Here is a 19,365-nt window from a genome sequence, read left to right as displayed (position 1 = left end):
CAAGCCATATTAGTTAAAAGTGTGCGCCGGAGGATCAGAGAGTAAAGATAACTATGTATCAAGAAAAGTTATGCATGTGTTTAAGTAAAGAGTAAGTGTGCATTGAGAATGACAGTGTGGCCAAAAATATAAGTGCATATCAAGTAGCATATTACACGTATCAGATACTAAATAAATGTCCATTAGATTCACATACCTAGTCTCTGATAAGTAAATTATGTATTTACAAAAAAGACTCGAATTATCCGCATATGTTACATATGTACTACCACCTATTAAAAGGTGCATATCAGCGAGCATATCAGTCTGCATGTGTGTATCAACGCAGACATTATGTTCTCTACGTGTGTATCAATATAAACTGTATATCCTTTGTCACCCAACGCCCTCCTCCTCCCCATCCTGCCACCTCATCCACCTCCTCCTATCCTTTCCCTCCACCAAGGCCAGCCTTCCCCCGAGACCACCTCCCTCCCCCAGCCCCCCAAGCTGCAATTCACTTTGCGGAAAAGCATGAGGAATAGCTTGAAAGCTGAAAAAAAAAAAAGGGAAATGCTGCCAAATCTTTTCAACTTGTGAGAATTGCTGTATAGCCTTTGTTTTTCTTTCATTAAAAAAAATGATGATATGATATGTATAGGAAACGTCATGACTCCCACCTCCTCGCTCAACTTGCCTCTTATGCATCCTTTAACCATCAAATCCTCCTAAAAATATTTGATTGTAGTTAAACTGCCGCAAAGATTTACCGTCAAATGGTTCAGCAAATAACATGCCACAGACTTTCTGCAAGACGACCAAACTGGTTCAACTCGCTTTCTAATCTTCTCTTCATTCTTAGTCTGATCAGCAGAAAGACTTCGAAAGTTTTTCTTGTTACACAGTTTTTAAATCAGCATTGGAGTTGCAAGGAGCAAGCAACAGATGAGGACACTGCATTTCAGGACTTGATCAATGGTTCATCCTAACTCTGATATTCACAAAGAAAATAGAGTTGATGTGCTTGCATTGTTACCTCAAAACATTCAAGCAGGATCTACATAGGCATTGCATAACCTGTTTAAGATGTACCACAGGCCTCTCACTGCGCGTGAGACCACACCTATTTCTAGGTGAATCTGATGTAATAATTAGTAGAAAAGCCAGAATACCAACCTAACTACATTGTAGAGTCTTGATATGTCTAAGCCTAGAGAAATAAAACCAAGGGGGGGCAGACCAATTCAATTTAGATGGCAGCTAATTAATCTAGTTCTGTATGTATTATTATTTTCGGAGTCAATGGCAGTTTTAAACATATAGAATTTACCACTCAATAAATATAACAATACACACAATAAATATTACAGAAGATGAATAAATACCCTTTCATTAAGGGATCGATGGAGAAGGTGTGAATGGATCGAATCAAAAATGTGCGCTCACCTCGAGCTAATTATAGATGCTACGACCTCATCTGGCCTAACCATGCATGGGATAGAGAGGAAACTGTGTTAGCATGTCTGGTTGCACAAACCCACTGCCGAGGTGTTTCAATATCATCACCTAAAACTGTCGGTATATGCCAGCTTCCACCTTCAGACTCCTGCATCCAACAGAGGCAAGATCAAAGTTACGGTTAAGAACGACCAATGAGGAGCAAAACTTAAGCAAATCTTGGCATTTGAAGAGTGACCATGAACATGGAAATCAACTAACAGTCCTTACCTCTCCATCAACAAGTAACAAGCTCACAATAATCAATAAATAAAACAAAATAGGTAAAACCAAAACAAAGTCACAGCCTTGAAGACTCTGCAGGATCTGCCCATTTAGCTGCTTCGTTAACAAGTTCCTTACTAATGACCTTCCCAACAAATGATCCTTGCTTTTGAATTGCCCATCCTGTATATATGTATACCCAAACCTGTTAACATGAAACAATCAACCACCCCCACCCCACCAAAAACAAAAAGAGAGAGAAAAAACCAGGGAGGATTCAGCTTGCTTGTTCCACCGGCCGCGTATTAGACCAAATGAGATTGCCCCACTTGTCAGTTCTGGGTTAATTTAATCCACAGAGCACCATCACATTAAAAAAAGGATGATTCCTTTTTTCTAAAAAAAAAAAAAAAAGATCCTGATCTAGAAGGCAAACCCTAACCCTTATAACTCCCAATCCTGTGCTGCTGTCTGCTGATGCACTGCCATTGCCAAAGCCTTATCTTGTGCTGCTGTCTGCTGATTCACTGCCATTGCCCACGCCATAGTCCTGTTGTGCTGTGATTTGGAACCATCCTCTCATTTCCTCGCCACCCTCCACTCTTCTCCTTTCTTCCCCCAAAAGCCCACGCCAACTCAGGTACATGGATGTCTAACTGACGAGCCAGTGGATTCAGGTCAGCGAGTGTCACCATTGACCAGGTTAGATTGGATTTGGATCAGATCAATTAGCTCTTCATAAGAAAGGTAGATCTGACCTAAACCAGACCATTATCGCCCACATATCAGGAAGCAATGGTCTGAGCGTATGAACTATGAGGTCATTTTGCAATAAAGAGACAGACTTGGCCTAGCAGGTTGTTTAGGGTATAAGATTCATGATATATATTCAAGATTTCCAAATTGTGGGGCTGCATAAGTTAGTGCAACTAGAGACATGAACCAAAAAATGGGACAAAAACACTCAGAGAAGTGGCAAAAATGGACCACTTATCAAGATTCCATACCTAGCAGGTTGGTTATCTAATATGAATGCATCATGACATGGAATGGCCAACTCTGGGCCAGTGCAACACAGGTTGGGCCCATAGTTGCATCTAACCCAAAAGGGCTGGAATCACCTAGCCATCTGATATCACTAAAAACAAAAGCACGTTGCTTATTGAAGCCAAACATTGTATTACTCTAATATTTCAGCTAGCAGGATGAGAAATCAGATTTGGATTAATCACCTGAATGACAATTGAATATGGAGGCGGCATGTGGAAACTGGGGCCTTTTCTGGAAAATGTAAGACGCACCTGCAAATATTTAAATGCAAGTTATAGCTGCAAAATTCGCACGTAACAATACCAGAACAGTGTGACGTAGCACTTGCATACATTAATGTCAACAACATGCATATCTACTCCAAGTCCACAAGTCATGTCATTGTTGATTGAGAATATCAGGAGGCAGGTCCTTAATGTGCATCATATGCAAATGATTTAGCACCATCTGATGACAAATTCTACTACAAATGCTAACTAGAATTTACAATAAAGCTTGGAAGATTAGGTTCAAAAGTAAATTGAACAAAGCATTAAATTTGATGGAAATTAAAAGAAAGGTTTACAAGGAAGCAATAATCATAACCAAGAAATCTAGAGTAATGATATTTAAAAAGAATCATAAAATCAAATAGATACCCTAAAAAGTTGCTATTATCGTATTGGAAATACACTGTTATGAACTGCTGTAAGGAGCATAGACAGACCTGATGCTTCTCTTTCCATCTAGGGAAGAAACTAGTCCCTAGCAGTTCAAACAAGTGGTCCCTCATCTCATCATTTGTAACAAGCAAAGACCTACAACTGACAGCCGCATACAACCAATACCTGTAATGATATGAAAAGCCAAATTATAAAACAAAGCAAAGATGTCATGCAGTTAGTAAAATCATGCTAGTGGTATAAATTGATGTTAGAAAGACAGAGATAAGAGAAAGTCAAGAATTGAAATGAAAAATTAGCTGTTCTTTTGAGCTCAGCACAACAAAGACAATCTACAATCACAAATTTCACACACACAGAGACACAGAGAGAAAGAGAGAGAGAGAGAGAGAGTTTGCTGTAAATGATATCATCGATTTCTTAAAAGGTAATGAGTAGATTTTGAACACAAAGAGGCAAAGATATGGTATGCTTTTCATAGGAATAAGTGCAGACCAAAAAAATAAAAAAATGATAAAAATGAGTGCATTTATCAAGTATGAGGAATTCAGAATAGAAGTTATATAGAGGGCCCTCTAGAATGAGTCATATGAAAGGCCCCTCATAATATGGCACATAATCCAAATTGCAAATCGCAAAGTAGGTAAAAATCTATCTCTACAGGCTAAGCAAGCCTCCATTAGTTCCTGAGAAGAGGCCCTTCCCTCTCCTTCAATTTCATCTGGTTCCCTGTCGTTGACCACTTCCATTCCCTCCTCCCCGACTAGCCAATTTCAAGAAGCCACCTCCACCCCTCCTATCCCTCCCTGCTTCTCCAAGCTCCTTGACACTTGGCACCCTCCTTGTTGTCAACGCCAACGATCACTCCTCCACCTCGGTCATAACCCAACCACCATCTTCCGGACCCTCATGGATCACCTCCTTGCCGACCTCATCAACCATGTCATGGACCATTGCAACTATCATCTCCCTCGCCCTCCACTCCGCCACCACCTTGCCCTTACACATGTTGCACCCTCTCCAAGCTCCTCGCCTCAAGCTCCGCCTCCCTTGCCAAAGACAATGGATGGAGTGTGCAGCCAGGCAACCATCGTGCAGTCTTTGTTTTTGTGCATGCAAAGGAATTGATCAGCAAGCTAGAAAATAGAGATAATGGTGGCCTGCCGCGCCACCCTGCACAGCAGCAAGGGCCTAGCATTGGCGTACTACCCGAAAAGCACCGTGTTGATCATCGAGATGTGAGCACTGGTGGCTGCAATGCCATGACAGGAGCAACCAGGGAGACTACAGATGCAATTGTGCTGCTAAGAGGGGGCAGACCACATGGGTTGAGGGATGGCCAAGGCCATCTAGAAGGGAAAGGGAGAAAGTGGTGAGCTACTTCCAAGGAACTAACGAAGGTTTTGTTAGTTCCACAAGGGTAGCTCCTTAATTGTTTTAAGATTTCCTCTTTTAGTGATGTGTTGTAAGAAAAACAGCCCTCTATATTATTCATTCCACTGGGCCTCAAAAGAATTCCTATTCGAATCTTTGTGCACCATAATGTTAGAATCTCTATAATTAGTGAAGACATAACGGGGGAAACCTTTAGAAAACAATTTTGCATGTGTTTCTTGCTTGTTTTCACATTCATTTCACCTATGGTTTTTATTATGTCTCTAACTGGGATAACTATTTACTCAATAGAGACAAGTTCAAAGATATTTTTTCTTAACAAATTTTATAATGGATAAAGTTGAGTCATTGCAGAATTGGGCAGGCTCTATGCAAAAAACTCACCAATCATCATTTGAGCCTGGAGGGGTAGCATATAGTGCACCGGCCTTCTGCCAGGTCTCCAATAGTTTCTTATTGTTTGGACTATCGGCAGGGCCACCTTTCACACGCCGACAATGCAAAATAATAAGGGGCATTTTTTTTGATGGACTCATTTGACGCATTCCTTTTACCACAGAATTTAGCTGCCACAGAAGTGAACATATTTTAACTCGAAATAAATTGGATTTCATTCCATGATTGCTGGGCTTATTAATGGAACATGACAAGGATCATAACGTTTTATGCAAAAGGCCCTTACCTGGAAAAAGCTGAAGTTGTGTTGCTTATAAAGGCCCACATTTGCAGCATCTATAACAGCATCAAATGGTCCACGACGGTTGAGCCACTCCTGAATTGAGTTCAGCTTCTAAGATACTAAAAAGGCAAAAATCGTCCATACTTCTAGAAGATGCAATGAATCTATGGCAGTAAAAGCAACATGCTTGATTTTCTACTATTCCATATGTTTGTTAATGATACATGCTAATTTAAGTGAAAGGAAGGCAGGATACTGAAAAATGGATACACAAGGGCAAATAGCACGCATATAGATTTGGGTGCCATATTTGGATACATGTTGGTGTCTAGAAAATGGAAAAATGCAGGGAAACAAGGAAAACAAACAATTGTATTTAGTTGATATTGAACAATAACACTAGTTTTATAATGCAAAGGTTTTGCTGGAAGTAAATACGATGTCATTATGTTAATCTGCAGTATAATTTAATTAGTATATATTTCACATACAATATAAGTAACTTTCACCTTATTAGCTAATACTTAATTTATGTTGGACTTGTCATTTTGTTAGTCCACAATTTACCATCATGAACCTTATGCAGAAGAAATGAGGATGGTAAGCCTTATCCATAAGAAAAAGGATAAGCGATCGTGTCAATTTTAGTAATTGGTAAGTCTTTGCTTGCTAGTTGAAATATGCATCCGACTTAAATTCGCTCTTGGACTCATGGTCCATGATTTTTTAATCCAAGGGAAGCATCAGATCCTGTTAATGACTGCATTGGATTTTCCTGAATTCAAATGTAATAAAGGACACTGTTTTTAACACAGGCATATATGTTTGTCCAACATAGAGCAGCATAATCAATCTTTCGTAAAAATGTCAATCTAACACTGCAAGGTCAAGATCATCTAAAAGTCCAATGAAATGTGGTATTTTGTTTACAAGAAAAAGGAATTTCAATGCATAGAAATGAAAAACCAGTGGAAACCATCCAGACACAAAATCCAACCTTTCTTTTCAAACTGAGAAACAAGAACCGGTATAAACAAGATGCAGAAATAATCAGCTATACTTGCAACACAATCCACACGAACCTGGAAACCCATGAAGTCGGTCTTGACTTCTCTTTGGCAAGCGAGGGAAGCCAACGACTTCACAAAGTCCTCCGTCTCCTGTGGATCAATATCTATGCAAACTAGCCTCTCCCCACACCGCCGGCACACCCCATTCTCATCCATCTCGCTCCTCCCCACACTCCACCGCCCTTTTCCTAACCATCCTTGCCCATGCCACCCACCCCCTCCCTTCACCACCCCTTCCTTCACCTTCCCCACATCCCACTCCTCCACTCCAGCCTCAGCCGCCGCATCCGAACTGAACCACTCCTCGGCGATCGCCGCCGTGGACTCCGATACCCGTCTCACGATAGCTCGCATGCGGTGGAGCAGCCGGTACACGTCGTCCCCCCTCCCCTTCTCGACATTGAGCCTGAGGAGCGCGGCAAGCTCGGGCTCCTCCGGCACGACACCGGCCGCGGCCATGTGGGCCTCCACCTCGTGGGCCTTCTCGACCTCCCCCTTCTTGCAGAAGCCAAAGAGCGCAGGGCCGTAAGACCTCAGCCTGGGGGGAATCCCGGCGCTCGACATCTGCTTGACGAGGTCAAAGGCGAGGTCCGGGTCCTGCTTCGCGGCGGCCAGGCGGGCGACGCTGGTGAAGGTGGCCTCATTGGGGGAAACGGCGTCGGCGCCCATCTGGCGGAAGATCTCGAAGCCGCGCTCCAGCCCAAGGGCACGGGTGTCGTCCGTGGCGTCGGAGGGGGAGGAGCAGAGGTAGAGGAGGACGTTGTAGTGGTGGAGGGAGAGGGGGGTGGAGGCAGCGCGAGCGGCGTCGTAGAGGCGGAGGGCATCGGGGAGGTCGCCGCGCTTGGAGCACATGTCGAGGTGGTGGCGGAGGAGGCCCTCGGGGGACTCGCGGCGGGCCTTCTTCTTGGACCTGGTGGAGGCGGCGACTGTGGGGTCAGGGTCGGGGTCAAGGGAAGGGGTTAGGGCGGGGGCGGCGTCGGTGGAGAGAGGGGAGAGGGAGGGGTGGGGCATGGGGCGGGGGCGGAAGGATCTGCGCGAGGGGTGTTTGACGAATGGTCTGAGAGAGGAGGAGGAGAGGTAGAAGGGGCGGCGGGCATAGCGGGAAGGGAGGGGGAGGGGAAGGAAGGAAAGGGTTTTAGAAAGTGAGGAGCGGAAGGATGCGTGTCGGAAGAGAGAGGGAGGGAAAGATGCCGCTAATGGCATCGCCCTCGCCGCCTAAAAGAATGGATGGATGGATGGATGGACGAATGGCTCGATGATGAAGGAAGCGAGTACCTTAGCCAAAAAAAAAAAAAAAAGGAGGCGATCCCCTCCGGTCTCTTGGACTGGTTTGGGTGAATTATATATTAATGATAGAGAAAATAGCCACGGCCGGGCTTAGAGACTGGGCTCTCTGTTTGGGTCTAGAAGTTGAAGCCCATTAAAAAAGTTCACGCTGGGCTTAGCCCCGTTTGGGAGTGCTTTTCTGAACCTTCAAAAATACTTTTAGATTAAATAAGAGTGCTTGGTAAAAATTTCGAAATGCTGTTTTAACTTTTCCAGAAAGTTTGGAAGAAATTCTATTTTGGAGCTTTCCAAAAAAGTATTCGTAGGCCCAGTCAGAAAGCTATTTTTTTTTACCAAAATACCCAAAATAAAATATAATAATTACACAAAATGTTCCTTTAATAATTGTTTAACCAATTTTATCACCTAACTAGAAAATTTGCTATATTATGAAAAATTACTTTACACTAATAATTATAATATTTTATATATTTATTGTTGTATTATACTATAAATATAATATTATATTACATTATATCATAATACATTGATATGTTATGTTAAATAATTTAATATTATATTAAAATATTATAATATAGTATATAATATTATATTACTATATTATAAAAAATGTTATGTTATATTATATTATAGTAATATTATACTATATCATATATTTATGTACTAATATATATTATATTTTATTATTTTCTGTTGTATAATATTATGCAATGTTCTTTATGGTCATTTTATCATACCAAAAGTACTTTTCCATTTTGTTTACCAAACATATATTAAAGTGGCACAGCACTTTAAAAATATAGTTACCAAATAGCAAATAGCTTTTTATAAAAGCTATACTTCAGAAAGCTCTACTTCCAACAGCTCTACTTCCAAAAGCTCTGCTGCCAAAAGTTCTTCCAAACGGGGCTTGGGAGAGCTTTTGGAGGGCTAAAATGTACTTTCTGGCCTCCAAAAGCACTTTTAGATAAAATAGGGATATTTGGTAAAAATTTCGAAAAGCTGATTTAGCTTTTTCAGAAAGCTAAAAATAATTTTTTGGGAGAAGCTCTATTTTGGAGCTTTCCAAAAAAGTACTTTTAGGCTCGGTCGGAAAGCTTTTTTTAACCAAAATACCCATGATAAAATATAATAAGTATACAAAATGTTCATTTAGTAATGGTTTAATCAATTTTATCACCTAGCTAGAAAATTTGTTATATTATGAAAAATTACTTTACCCTAATAATTATAATATTTTATATATTTATTATTGTATTATGCTATAAATATAATATTATATTACATTATATCATAATATATTGATATGTTATGTTAAATAATTTAATATTATATTAAAATATTATAATATAGTATATAATATTATATTGCTATATTATAATAATATTATATTACATTATAGTAATATTATACTATATCATATATTTATGTATTAATATATATTATATTATATTATTTTCTATTGTATAATATTATGCAATATTTTTTATAGTCATTTTGTCGTACCAAAAGTACTTTCTCAGTTTGTTTACCAAACACATGTTAAAATGGCACAGCATTTTAGAAATATAGTTACCAAATAGCAAACAGTTTTTTATACAAGATCTATTTCAGAAAGCTCTACTTTCAAAAGTTCTACTGCCAACAATCCTCCCAAAAGAGCCTTAGTTTTGCCATGCTTGAACATGAAATAAGCCCAAATTTGGGCTTGGGTCAGGTCTAGTCTGGTATGATCCAGCTTATTCCAGCTATAAGTTTATCCTAGAATAAGCTGAAAGTTATAAATTTTGCTTAAGAATGACCGCTCTGTTCTATTCTACCATCTATTCTTTTTAAAGAATAACCTTCTTTTATTTCACTCTCTATTTTTATTACTCTTTATTCTTTAAGTCCTACATGTGTTGTTCTTTTTTCTCGCGTTCAGTTTATCTCTTCTTTCTGTACTAGCAAGGCAGGGAGAGAGAGTATACAAATCTATAGTTTAAAATAAAGTATTTTTAAAAATTAAAAAATAGGGATTGGAGATTCTTAAAAGTATAAATATTTTTAAAAAATAGTTTTAGTATTTGATTGTTTATACTTTAGAAGATAGTTTAGGATAAAATGATAGTTTGAACAAGAAAAACAAAAAGCAAAATCTGAATGAAAACTAATGAAGAAAAATCATCATTTTCATTCCATTGTTTAGGCATGAAACGAAAGAATGCATGGGAAAAGGTATGATAATTCCATTCTAGTGTTTAATTTTGCCAATTATATTCTAGAATGCATTAATTTTATACTAATTTCTGAAAATACATTTAACAACAAATAGAATCAATGTTCGATTATTTTTTTCACTTCAAATTTTAATCTAATCATCCACTCCTATTTTATATCATTAATGTAGGATTTCTTTTACTATTGTTAACTAATTCATACCAAAAAATAAAAATAAAAAGTAATGCTACATGGCTCAAGCGCGCAGAAATATTTTCTAAAGCAACAAGGGGAGACTAACACTTTTTTTTTGGTACAACAACGGCTCATACACGATAGATGTGGATGCAGCTAGCAAAATCAGAAAACAAAATACTACACAAAAGCTCCAACAGTGACACACAGTCCGTCTAGAGAATATCTCCCGAGTGATGAGTCGCAAAGAAGGCAATCTAGCATGTGGCGCCGTTTGCTTCCCTATATACATACGTGGCCTGGTAGGAACCACACTCTTCTCGTAACCTACGAATGTCGTGGAGCAACGACTTATCCTTGTAGCGCATCCCGGACCTTAGATCTATGCGATCACCGTAGCCGAATCTCTATTAAGGAGGATACGTTCTGTGCCCAGCACCTATCTAGCGCCCATGCGCTTTGATTGCTCATGAAATTGCCGCATTAGCAATTGCAAGCTCATAAACTTTTTATGTGCATTTTGCTGGTGCCCAAAGCATCTTTTCCAAAAAAAAAAAAAAGCTTATTTCCTTCAGAAATTTAAATGATCATTCCTCTCATCTCCTAACAAACCCCTTCCCTTCACCAAATTTTATAACCACAACTCCTTTTTGGATAATCCTATGGACTCTCAAAGAAAGTATCATATATCACTACCCAAATTTTACAATGTGATCAATGAAATACACCAGGCTTAAGTGTGATCGACATGGAGGAGTGAGATCCAGATCACCACACCCAGTGAGCCCCATTTGGTTGTTCGATGCATTATTACAATATGAAATGATTCATTTCCCATTTCGGAAAACGTAATTCCATTAGTTCTTTCTCACTCGCAGCACCAGTCTTCTGTGGTAGTGAAGGATTGGTACCAAATGCGCCAATCAACGCGCACAGGAGCTGCGCGGTGCGAGTGGTGGTGGTGTTTAATTGTCTACAAATCGAACTAGTATCATGTCAGAGCCCAACAAAAAAAATTGGACTCTCGTATTTAATTGAAGTTTTCAAAAAAAAAAAAAAAAACTTTTTCATAAAATTAAAATTTTAAAATTTTATGAGAACATATATATATATATATATATATATATATATATATATATATATATATATATATATGGGATATGAAAGAATCTAATTTTCACCAACTAAAAATTAATTTTTTTCTAAAAATAATCTTAAACTTTTAAATAAAATGGAATAAAAAATTTCTCTTCATTAAAGATATAACAAATATTTTATATTTTTAAAAAAAATAGATATTCAACCACACAAATCATTCTGAAATGTACTTTTTTTTTTAATGATCAAACAAATATGCAAAAATTACTTCCAAAATATTATATACCCAGGCACCAGCTTTTTAAAAAAATTATTCAAATGAGCGAAGCACTTCCAGTGAACCAAATAAAAACAAGAAATGTCTGCACAAGGGGAACAAACAAAAAGATCAACCCACAGAAGCCTAATTAATAGTCACCAGAAAAGAAACAATTAGTAGTGATTGTTCTATTGCGTGCAATGAAAGCCAGAAGCATCCAACAGCAGGACCTAGCCATTAGTCTGAAGGTTGTGCAAAGATGAACCGAGTCAACAAAGAATTCTGACAGTTATAGAGCTTGTAAGCTTAAGATATGCCTCCATTCTCATGCGTGCAGATTTATAAAACAGTAACTGTAATCCAAACAAGGTTCTTGATAATGGACAATGTTCATATTGGCACCACCTGTAGTTGATCCAGGTACTGTAGCAGCACTAGATCTTGCAGTCTTCAAGAATGAAGGATATTTTCATTAATTCAAGAATATATGGTTCTAAAATTGACCCGTAATTAGAAGGCTTTTCCCTTCTTGGATACAAGGAAAGATAAAGCATACAACAAAAATTTTACACCGCTACATGAGAACAGCCAAAATTACCTAACTACCATTGATGATGGTTCTAATTCATCGATGACTTGCTTGCCCCTAGCTCTTTTGGCCGCCACATTGTCTTTTGAACACACAGCAACCCTTCATTGTTCTTTGAGTAGGTCATCCGGATCTCCCAGTGCAAAGATTTTGCCATGTTCTCTATTTCATTAATTATCTCCACATTGTCTCTCACAATCAGATTCCCTTCTGGTCTCAGTATCCGATCCACCTCCGCAATCACCGGCAGTAATTTGCACCTAAAGGGAAATATAATTCAGAAACAGCCAGCACCATAACATAATTAATGGGAGTGGAAGGGAAGTAACAAATGCACTTTTGAAATGAGATACTTCAATGTGGCCAGAAGTGCCAGTTGTTTCTAATACTACTCGAAAGTATTAAGAAAGGAAGATACAGTATTAATTTAGAGAACATTTTTCACTAACTATAGCAGAATGATGATCAACATTTGGTTAGAAGGTTATCATTATAGTGCATCATGGATGGGTCACATCCCACTGGAACTTTAACCATCTGATAGCAGGGTCAAAAGGCTTGGGTAAAAGAGCTGCAATTGGGATGGGAAGTATCCTCCAAGTGGTAAGACACTAACAAATATGAGATGTTCCAATCAAAATCAGGTTCCCTCAAAAAAGAAAAAAAAGAAAATGGGGAAAATCATACAGGCCAAGGATTGTAGCAAGTTCATGTTAGAATGATTATTGAATATTTAACTTTCTAGCCAATATTCAATAATTGGTTCTGCTTTGTTGAAACTAAGTGAATAATTAAATTATAACGCTCACCTCTTTTTGAGCTTTGAGAATAGATGGTCTGCATGGAGAAGATCATATGTTCTGGGGTAGGTGCTGAATGATTCACACCAATCATGATACATTCCGAACAGTCCGCGTTCATAAATAATGGGAAGCGTGTCAGGGGAGTCAATTGAGATAATATTCATGACCCACACCTTCATGTCTCGCAAAGCTGCAGCAAAGCTGCAAAAACAAGCATAAAAGTAAATTTAAAACAGAAAGCACAAGGAGAAAGCCTAGAAAAGGTGTCTGTTTATCCCTTAATTCAGAATTTAGAAAATATTAGATCAGTGGGTAATAAAACAGATAACTGATCCTTCACGTTCCACTATACATAACCAAAAAGACAAAAATAATAAAATTTCATGAATTGAAAAGGTTCTAAAACCAGTCTATCACCTAACATCAGCCCTTCATCAACATGCTGCCAAATTCCTGATCATCCTCAATGGAAGGCAGGAAGACCCTACCTTTACACTAGGCAGCCTTAAAAATATCAAGACACAATATGTGGGCATGGATCATATCATCAGCAAGAACAACTGAATGAACAAACGATTCTTTATCAGGCCAATGAACCCTCTTCAGAACATGTGAGCACACAAATTATCCACGTAGGTCATCCATATGCAGTTACTCAACATGTTTAATCACTAAATTGCAGAGAAACCATTGGCACAATTAGCCATGCCAAGCATGATTTTGCAACAGCCCTACAACTTGATGTTCAAAGTAAAGGATAGAGGAACTATGCAAAATTTATACTGCATATGACATGAGCTAATGAACTTAAACATAAGGACATTAATTTAAGACTGCAAATGAACAGTGAAATATAGCTGCTGCTTGCAGCATCTCATAGACAAAAAGGAGACACGGTTGATCAGTTCCCTTTTACTTTGAAGTTGCTGGTAGAAAAGAACAAGTTAATTTGAGAAACAATAAAATCTGAAAAACAGAAGTCCTTCCATTTTGTCATAATTGATGTGGTTGCTATAAAATTTGTATGCAAATAAAACTGAAATCTAAGTCTTAAAACAAAGCTGCCACCGCCCTCCCCAAACCCGACTAGTTCGACAATTGAAAGAAGGATGATATCTGCTTACCCTCCATATACAGATCTCATATCCATCACATTTCTGACATGAGACCAGTTGATTCCCATTCCATGGACATATGACTTGCCTACAACTCGTTTCCAATGCTCATAGTCTACTTCAAAGTCCTCCAGGGCAGGTTTACCGTAAACCCCAACCTCAGAATTGTTTAGCCAATAGGGTGCCTTCTCCAGCCTCAATGGCCACTGTTCTGGCCACTGTGACCCACGCACATCAGGAGCTACAGGCAATTTGTGCATGCAAGCTTGCAAGGGAACATTCCTACACAAACATGAAATACATCACCAAATTTAGGCATTAATTATAATACATAATAACAAAACAAAACAACCAAAGAAATATATAGATTGTTCTGTAAGGAATCAGCATACCAGGCTGCATCTGGATCATCAGATTCTTCGCAGAGTGGAGGGTTGTTTTCCATTCTTTTCTCATAGCATTTATTGTCAGAAGGTTTTCTGAAGATTGCTACACCCACTTGGTTGAAGGTATCATTTGTTTTATTTATCATTTTCCAGCACATGGACTTTGTAAGGGCGGACATGGCTGACATCAAAATCCGCATAATTATAGGTTAGAACTTTCTACAGGCACTTGGCCAAGAGATTTTTTTATCATACTCATGCGCAAGACGTGGGATTCTTATCTTTACAGCTTGTACCAGATAAGCTCCACTCAAGATGATTTAGCAAAATAAACATGTCTGGTGAAACCTATACATTGAGGTTTCCTTCTGATTAAATGTGTTTTATGCAGAAGAGGTAAAAAATAATTCATAAGGAATGGATACTAAAGCTTAGTTGCCGGAATCAGAAGTATAGGCAGGTGCAGGTGCAGGTGCAGGTGCAGGTGCTGGTGTGGGTGCAGCAAACCAAATATTTTAAGAACACTTGAAGCAAAAAGTTTGCCATTGAGAAGGCAGATTTTACTTCACATTTAGTCATTGACATTTTGGTTGACCTAAACCTAAAAGTTTGCTATAAGTCTAAAACTAAAATAAGTTCACTCTGTTTTAGGATTAGACAGTATCAGAATAATTCGACTTCTGAGTTTATTTGAGACTTTGCTTTCTTAAAAGTTTCCATGAGATAATTTATAATGCATTTTGAAATTTTTCAGTAGCCCACTTTTTTCTCTGCATCTATTTCAATCAAGCAAACACATACGAATAAATTTTACCTTTCCAGATTCCAACATCTTCCGGAATATTTTGGTAAACTGGAGTAGCAGACCACACAAAGTAACCACCAGGACGCAGCAGACGGTTTAACTCCAACAAAAGCATACCACCTACAAGTTACCTCCTCTAAGATTCCAAAGCAGAGTAAGAGTAAATAAATAAAGTCCACGTAAAGTCTAACATTAAGTACCTTCAACATGCCAAGGTACTCGGCAGCGGGCACAGTGGACAACATCAAAGACCTTGCTAGGGTAGGGAAGTCTCTTGGTGCCCATGACTGCTGATACAGCTGGGATTCCTCGCTCAAGAGCAAATTGCACTTGAGCTTCATGCTCATCTTTGGGTGCAAATGACATGGTAAGCACATCTCTATCAAAGAGATAGCCTCCAAAACTAGCCACACCACAGCCAACGTCCAAAACAACACGGCTTTGTTTTCCCCATGCAATATCAGATACTGACTGAAATAGTAAGATAAAAGCATACATGTCATGTATAAGCAAAATATAAAAGTAAAAATAAAAATAAAAAATAAAAAATAAAGTCATAAATTATCTTAAAAAAGAAGACCTACTGAGAAGCTAAACTAAGAGAATTTTAAAGGACATTTAAATAGGAATACATGCCACGATTGTAAGTATGTTTTATAAGCACCCTATAAATTTTGTCCCAATTATTGCACATAGGAGATAATCAAGCAAGCATGAAAGATAAACAGTTAAACAGAAATTCTACAGAAGGCACCTTGCACAATAAAGGGATTAGCAACATAAGCATGCAAACAGTTATAACTAAACACAGCACATGCAGATATGGGAACAATGGCGATGACAATTGTGAGTTCTTTCTATCAAATGCAATAATAGGAACATAAGCAACAAAGATTATAAAATACAAGAGCCAATAGGAGTAGCAACATTATCCACCCAAGGATAAAAAAAAGAAACTTCAAGCACTCAGAAGGCATGAAAACAGGATCTCACTTGTTGAGAAATGGCAAATATCAGGAGACAGAGAAAGGCAGCTACCATATAAAAAGAAAGATTCAGAGAATTTTGCCCTCTTTTCGACGAAGTAAATAGATCTAAGGGCCTTGATCCGCATTTTTCTCATTCACATATTACAAATAGATCCGCAGTAGGATTTTTTTTCTTTTTTGCTCTTTCCGATATTTGTATTTTACGTACCGCAGTAATTAGGAATAGAGAATTTCTGGAATAGAGAATTTCCGACAAGCAATTGAAGCGAATCTAGCTCTCAGACGAGCTAGGACACGAGTAGAGGCTGTAAATGCTATTTCCTCCTAGTCAAGTCAATACATCAAAATAATCAAAAGAAGTTCTTTAGAACTGTATTATTATACACCACATTTTTATTCTGCCAATTGAAAACAATCAAAATTTTTCTCATTATCACAGTGGATCCTCAAAAAAACAGAGTTTGTATCAAATAAAGTATATAATTCGATTTTTGTGTGCTAGAACTTTGGCTCGTAAACATAAAAGTACGGTACACGCTTTTTTGCAAAGATTAGGTTCGGGATTATTAGAAGAATTTTTTATAGAAGAAGAACAAGTTGTGGTAGAAGTGAACCTGTTGAATGAAATCAATGTAGTGGAGTGCACCATGTTTGAACTGAGTTCCACCCCCTGGAAAAGTGAGGTATTCTCCTGAAACTTTCACCCAATTCTGATGCCCCTTTACCACTGCAAGCTTGGTATGTGGGACATTAGAATACCATATCTGCAGTTTAGTCACAAAATTAATAGAAATAAATAAACTTGACTAAAGGAAGAAATAGTACAGCATTAAAAAGCAAAGAGAATTCCAAAACAAAAACCTTGTCTCGGCTCTTGGGCCAGTTAATTGGTCGTTTATATCCATCTGGAAGAGAAACAAGACAGGTTGGAGGCTCTTCAGGGCAATGCCTCTCCCGATGTTCGTAGTGTTTGGTACTTGGAAGCTTCCTGATAGCTTTCTCATTGTCAAGACAAGGGATAAAATCTGCTCCAGCAGTGACATTACAAAGCTTCCAATTGTAACCTACAAGTTGGCCCTTGGATGAGGCAGATGCTTGGACTTCCTTCTCATTCCTTGATTCTGCAGCTTGTGTAGACCATGCTCCATTCTGGGTATTGGTCTCATTTAAAAGCTCTGACTGGGCCCCAGATGGAAACACCTCATTTGAGGCTTGATCCTCATCCTGGTTCCCAGCATTGTTATTATCAGAGATTTGTCCTGTCTCCTTGCCTTCACTTTGCTCCACCTTCTCCTCTATCTGACCCTTATCCTTCTCATCACCATCAGATTTCTCCTCTTCTTCGGATTTCTTTTCACTATTGGTTTCTTGCTGTTCATTATTTTCAGCTTTCTTGGAATTCCTTGCCAAGTTCGTATCTTGCTCATCTGATTTTTGTTCCCTGTTCCTGCCCTCCCCATCTGCCCGACTGCCTGTGTCTGTCTCCATATTTGCATCTCCACCCTCCTGAACTTTTTCTTCTTCACTCTTCCCGTTTCTATCACTGTAAGTCAGAGTTTTAGATGTGTCCTCTGCCTCATCCTTGGTATCCTCATTGCCCTTCACAGGATTCTCCTCACGAGTCTTCTGCACCAACTTCTCTGAATCTTCAGTTATGTCGCCCGAGTTATCTTCAAATGGCTTAGAATCAGTTTCAGGAACTTGATCTTTAGCATCAGATTTGGAACTCGGTGGAGACATCTCCACAGGGGTTACAGTCGAGGATGTCATCATCCATACGCCAACTAAGCACAGAGCAACAAACACAACAATTGTTGTTGTTGAACAAAAGGACGATGACGTCCTCCTAGCATCTGCCCGCGAGCTTTTCCCGAATGCCATTTTATTACACGCAAACACCTTTCAAATAGTTTATCTGAAAAAATGGTGCAAGAAAAATAATTTTTAAAACAACAATCAAGCTCCTTATACTCTTTCTTGAAAACACAGTAACAAAAATCACTAATTTCCAGCAGATCTAGTATGTAATTGAAATGTAGAAAAGGATATATGAAACTCCATGCAGATCTGTAGTGATACTTTATAGATCTAGAAAGATAAAGTAGGAGTTTGATGAACATGCCATGCCCGTGAAATGAAATGGTTACTTCCTAAATTTATCAGGAAGAAAAGAAAAAAAAAAAAAAAACTTAACAGTGTTATGAAAACAAGTGCAACGCTTAAACAAGATAAGCAACAAACACTAACGGACACCAAGCATTATACAAAATACGAAGCAGGCGACAAACTGCAGATTCAACCGATGGTGATGGTAGAAAATATTGAATTTTCTCCCAGTACGGCGCAAATAAACTGCAATTTAACTAAAAATAACCAAAAAGCCCTTAATTTATCAAAGTTAAACTAACTCCAATATGAAGGGGGGAAAGAGCGAATTCGTACCATTTCGACTGATTTTTAAGTTTTTTTAAGAAAAAACGCAGATCTCTGAACAAATTATATATTTAAGCACTTCAAGATCTGCACCAACTTCGCATCAAACGGTAACAACAGACAGATTCTCAGCATAATAACATCAAGAAAGAGAGAGATCACACAATTTCACATTAGACAAATATGGCGACAAGAATAGCATCATAAAAAGCTAAATCACCACAAGGTGTCAGCTAAACTTACTTTTCACAAAATTTGAAGCAAGAATCACTCAGTCCGAACTAGATCCAACTCAAGCTAACTCAAAACAGATCTACATCAGCAAGACTAAATTTTTTTAAAATACGAACAAACTCCACAACTCTCTAAAGAAACATACCCCCCCCCAAAAAAAACATCAAAAAAACCCAAAAAATCCTGGAACAAAGACCAAATCGACGCAAAAACAAGCAACAGCACGTAGATCCAAGAGATCCGAACCCGAGAAAGCCCATCCTTACCTCTCCTTCAGCTGGAAACCCTGCGGATCTGAAGCGAGGAGAAGAAAACGAGCGAGAGCTTCGAGGGTTCCTTCTCCCCTCCCCCGGCTTTGAAGAAGAGGGGGGAGCACCCCGTGAGGGTATTATAGGAGGCGAGTGGACGAAGACCGT

The 19,365-nt window shown here is 38.6% G+C and overlaps 2 protein-coding genes across 5 annotated transcripts; both read right to left on the bottom strand.

The window, feature by feature from the left end:
* Positions 1-565: 565 nt before the first annotated feature.
* LOC103702617 (proteinaceous RNase P 1, chloroplastic/mitochondrial-like) lies at positions 566-7,861 on the bottom strand. Of its 3 annotated transcripts, none has more exons than XM_008785115.4 (7): positions 6,570-7,861; positions 5,491-5,580; positions 5,193-5,374; positions 3,458-3,578; positions 2,934-3,002; positions 1,426-1,585; positions 566-786 (listed from the first exon to the last, which is right to left on the bottom strand). In XM_008785115.4, exons 1-6 carry the CDS (start codon positions 7,758-7,760, stop codon positions 1,445-1,447), a joined length of 1,794 nt encoding a protein of 597 aa, XP_008783337.1. In that variant the 5' UTR covers positions 7,761-7,861; the 3' UTR covers positions 566-786; positions 1,426-1,444. The 3 variants fall into 3 exon arrangements, with proteins under 3 accessions (XP_008783337.1, XP_008783339.1, XP_038989250.1); XM_008785117.4 differs by lacking the exon at positions 566-786 and adding an exon at positions 797-970; XM_039133322.1 differs by lacking the exon at positions 566-786 and having other exon boundaries at positions 1,234-1,585.
* A 4,175-nt stretch (positions 7,862-12,036) lies between these two features.
* On the bottom strand, positions 12,037-19,365 carry LOC103702616 (probable methyltransferase PMT26). Of its 2 annotated transcripts, XM_017841710.3 has the most exons (10): positions 19,216-19,352; positions 18,959-19,028; positions 17,144-18,197; positions 16,897-17,046; positions 15,494-15,764; positions 15,303-15,413; positions 14,495-14,669; positions 14,112-14,384; positions 12,994-13,188; positions 12,037-12,444 (listed from the first exon to the last, which is right to left on the bottom strand). In XM_017841710.3, the coding sequence occupies exons 3-10, from the start codon at positions 18,161-18,163 to the stop codon at positions 12,216-12,218; spliced, it is 2,424 nt and encodes an 807-aa protein (XP_017697199.1). In that variant the 5' UTR covers positions 18,164-18,197; positions 18,959-19,028; positions 19,216-19,352; the 3' UTR covers positions 12,037-12,215. The 2 variants fall into 2 exon arrangements, with proteins under 2 accessions (XP_017697199.1, XP_008783335.1); XM_008785113.4 differs by lacking the exon at positions 18,959-19,028 and having other exon boundaries at positions 19,216-19,365.

This window comes from Phoenix dactylifera, chromosome 1 (assembly GCF_009389715.1).
Source record: "Phoenix dactylifera cultivar Barhee BC4 chromosome 1, palm_55x_up_171113_PBpolish2nd_filt_p, whole genome shotgun sequence".
NCBI classification, from domain to species: Eukaryota; Viridiplantae; Streptophyta; class Magnoliopsida; order Arecales; family Arecaceae; genus Phoenix; species Phoenix dactylifera.
Note: the sequence above shows the minus strand (reverse complement) of the source record. Positions and strands in the feature narration are given on the sequence as shown.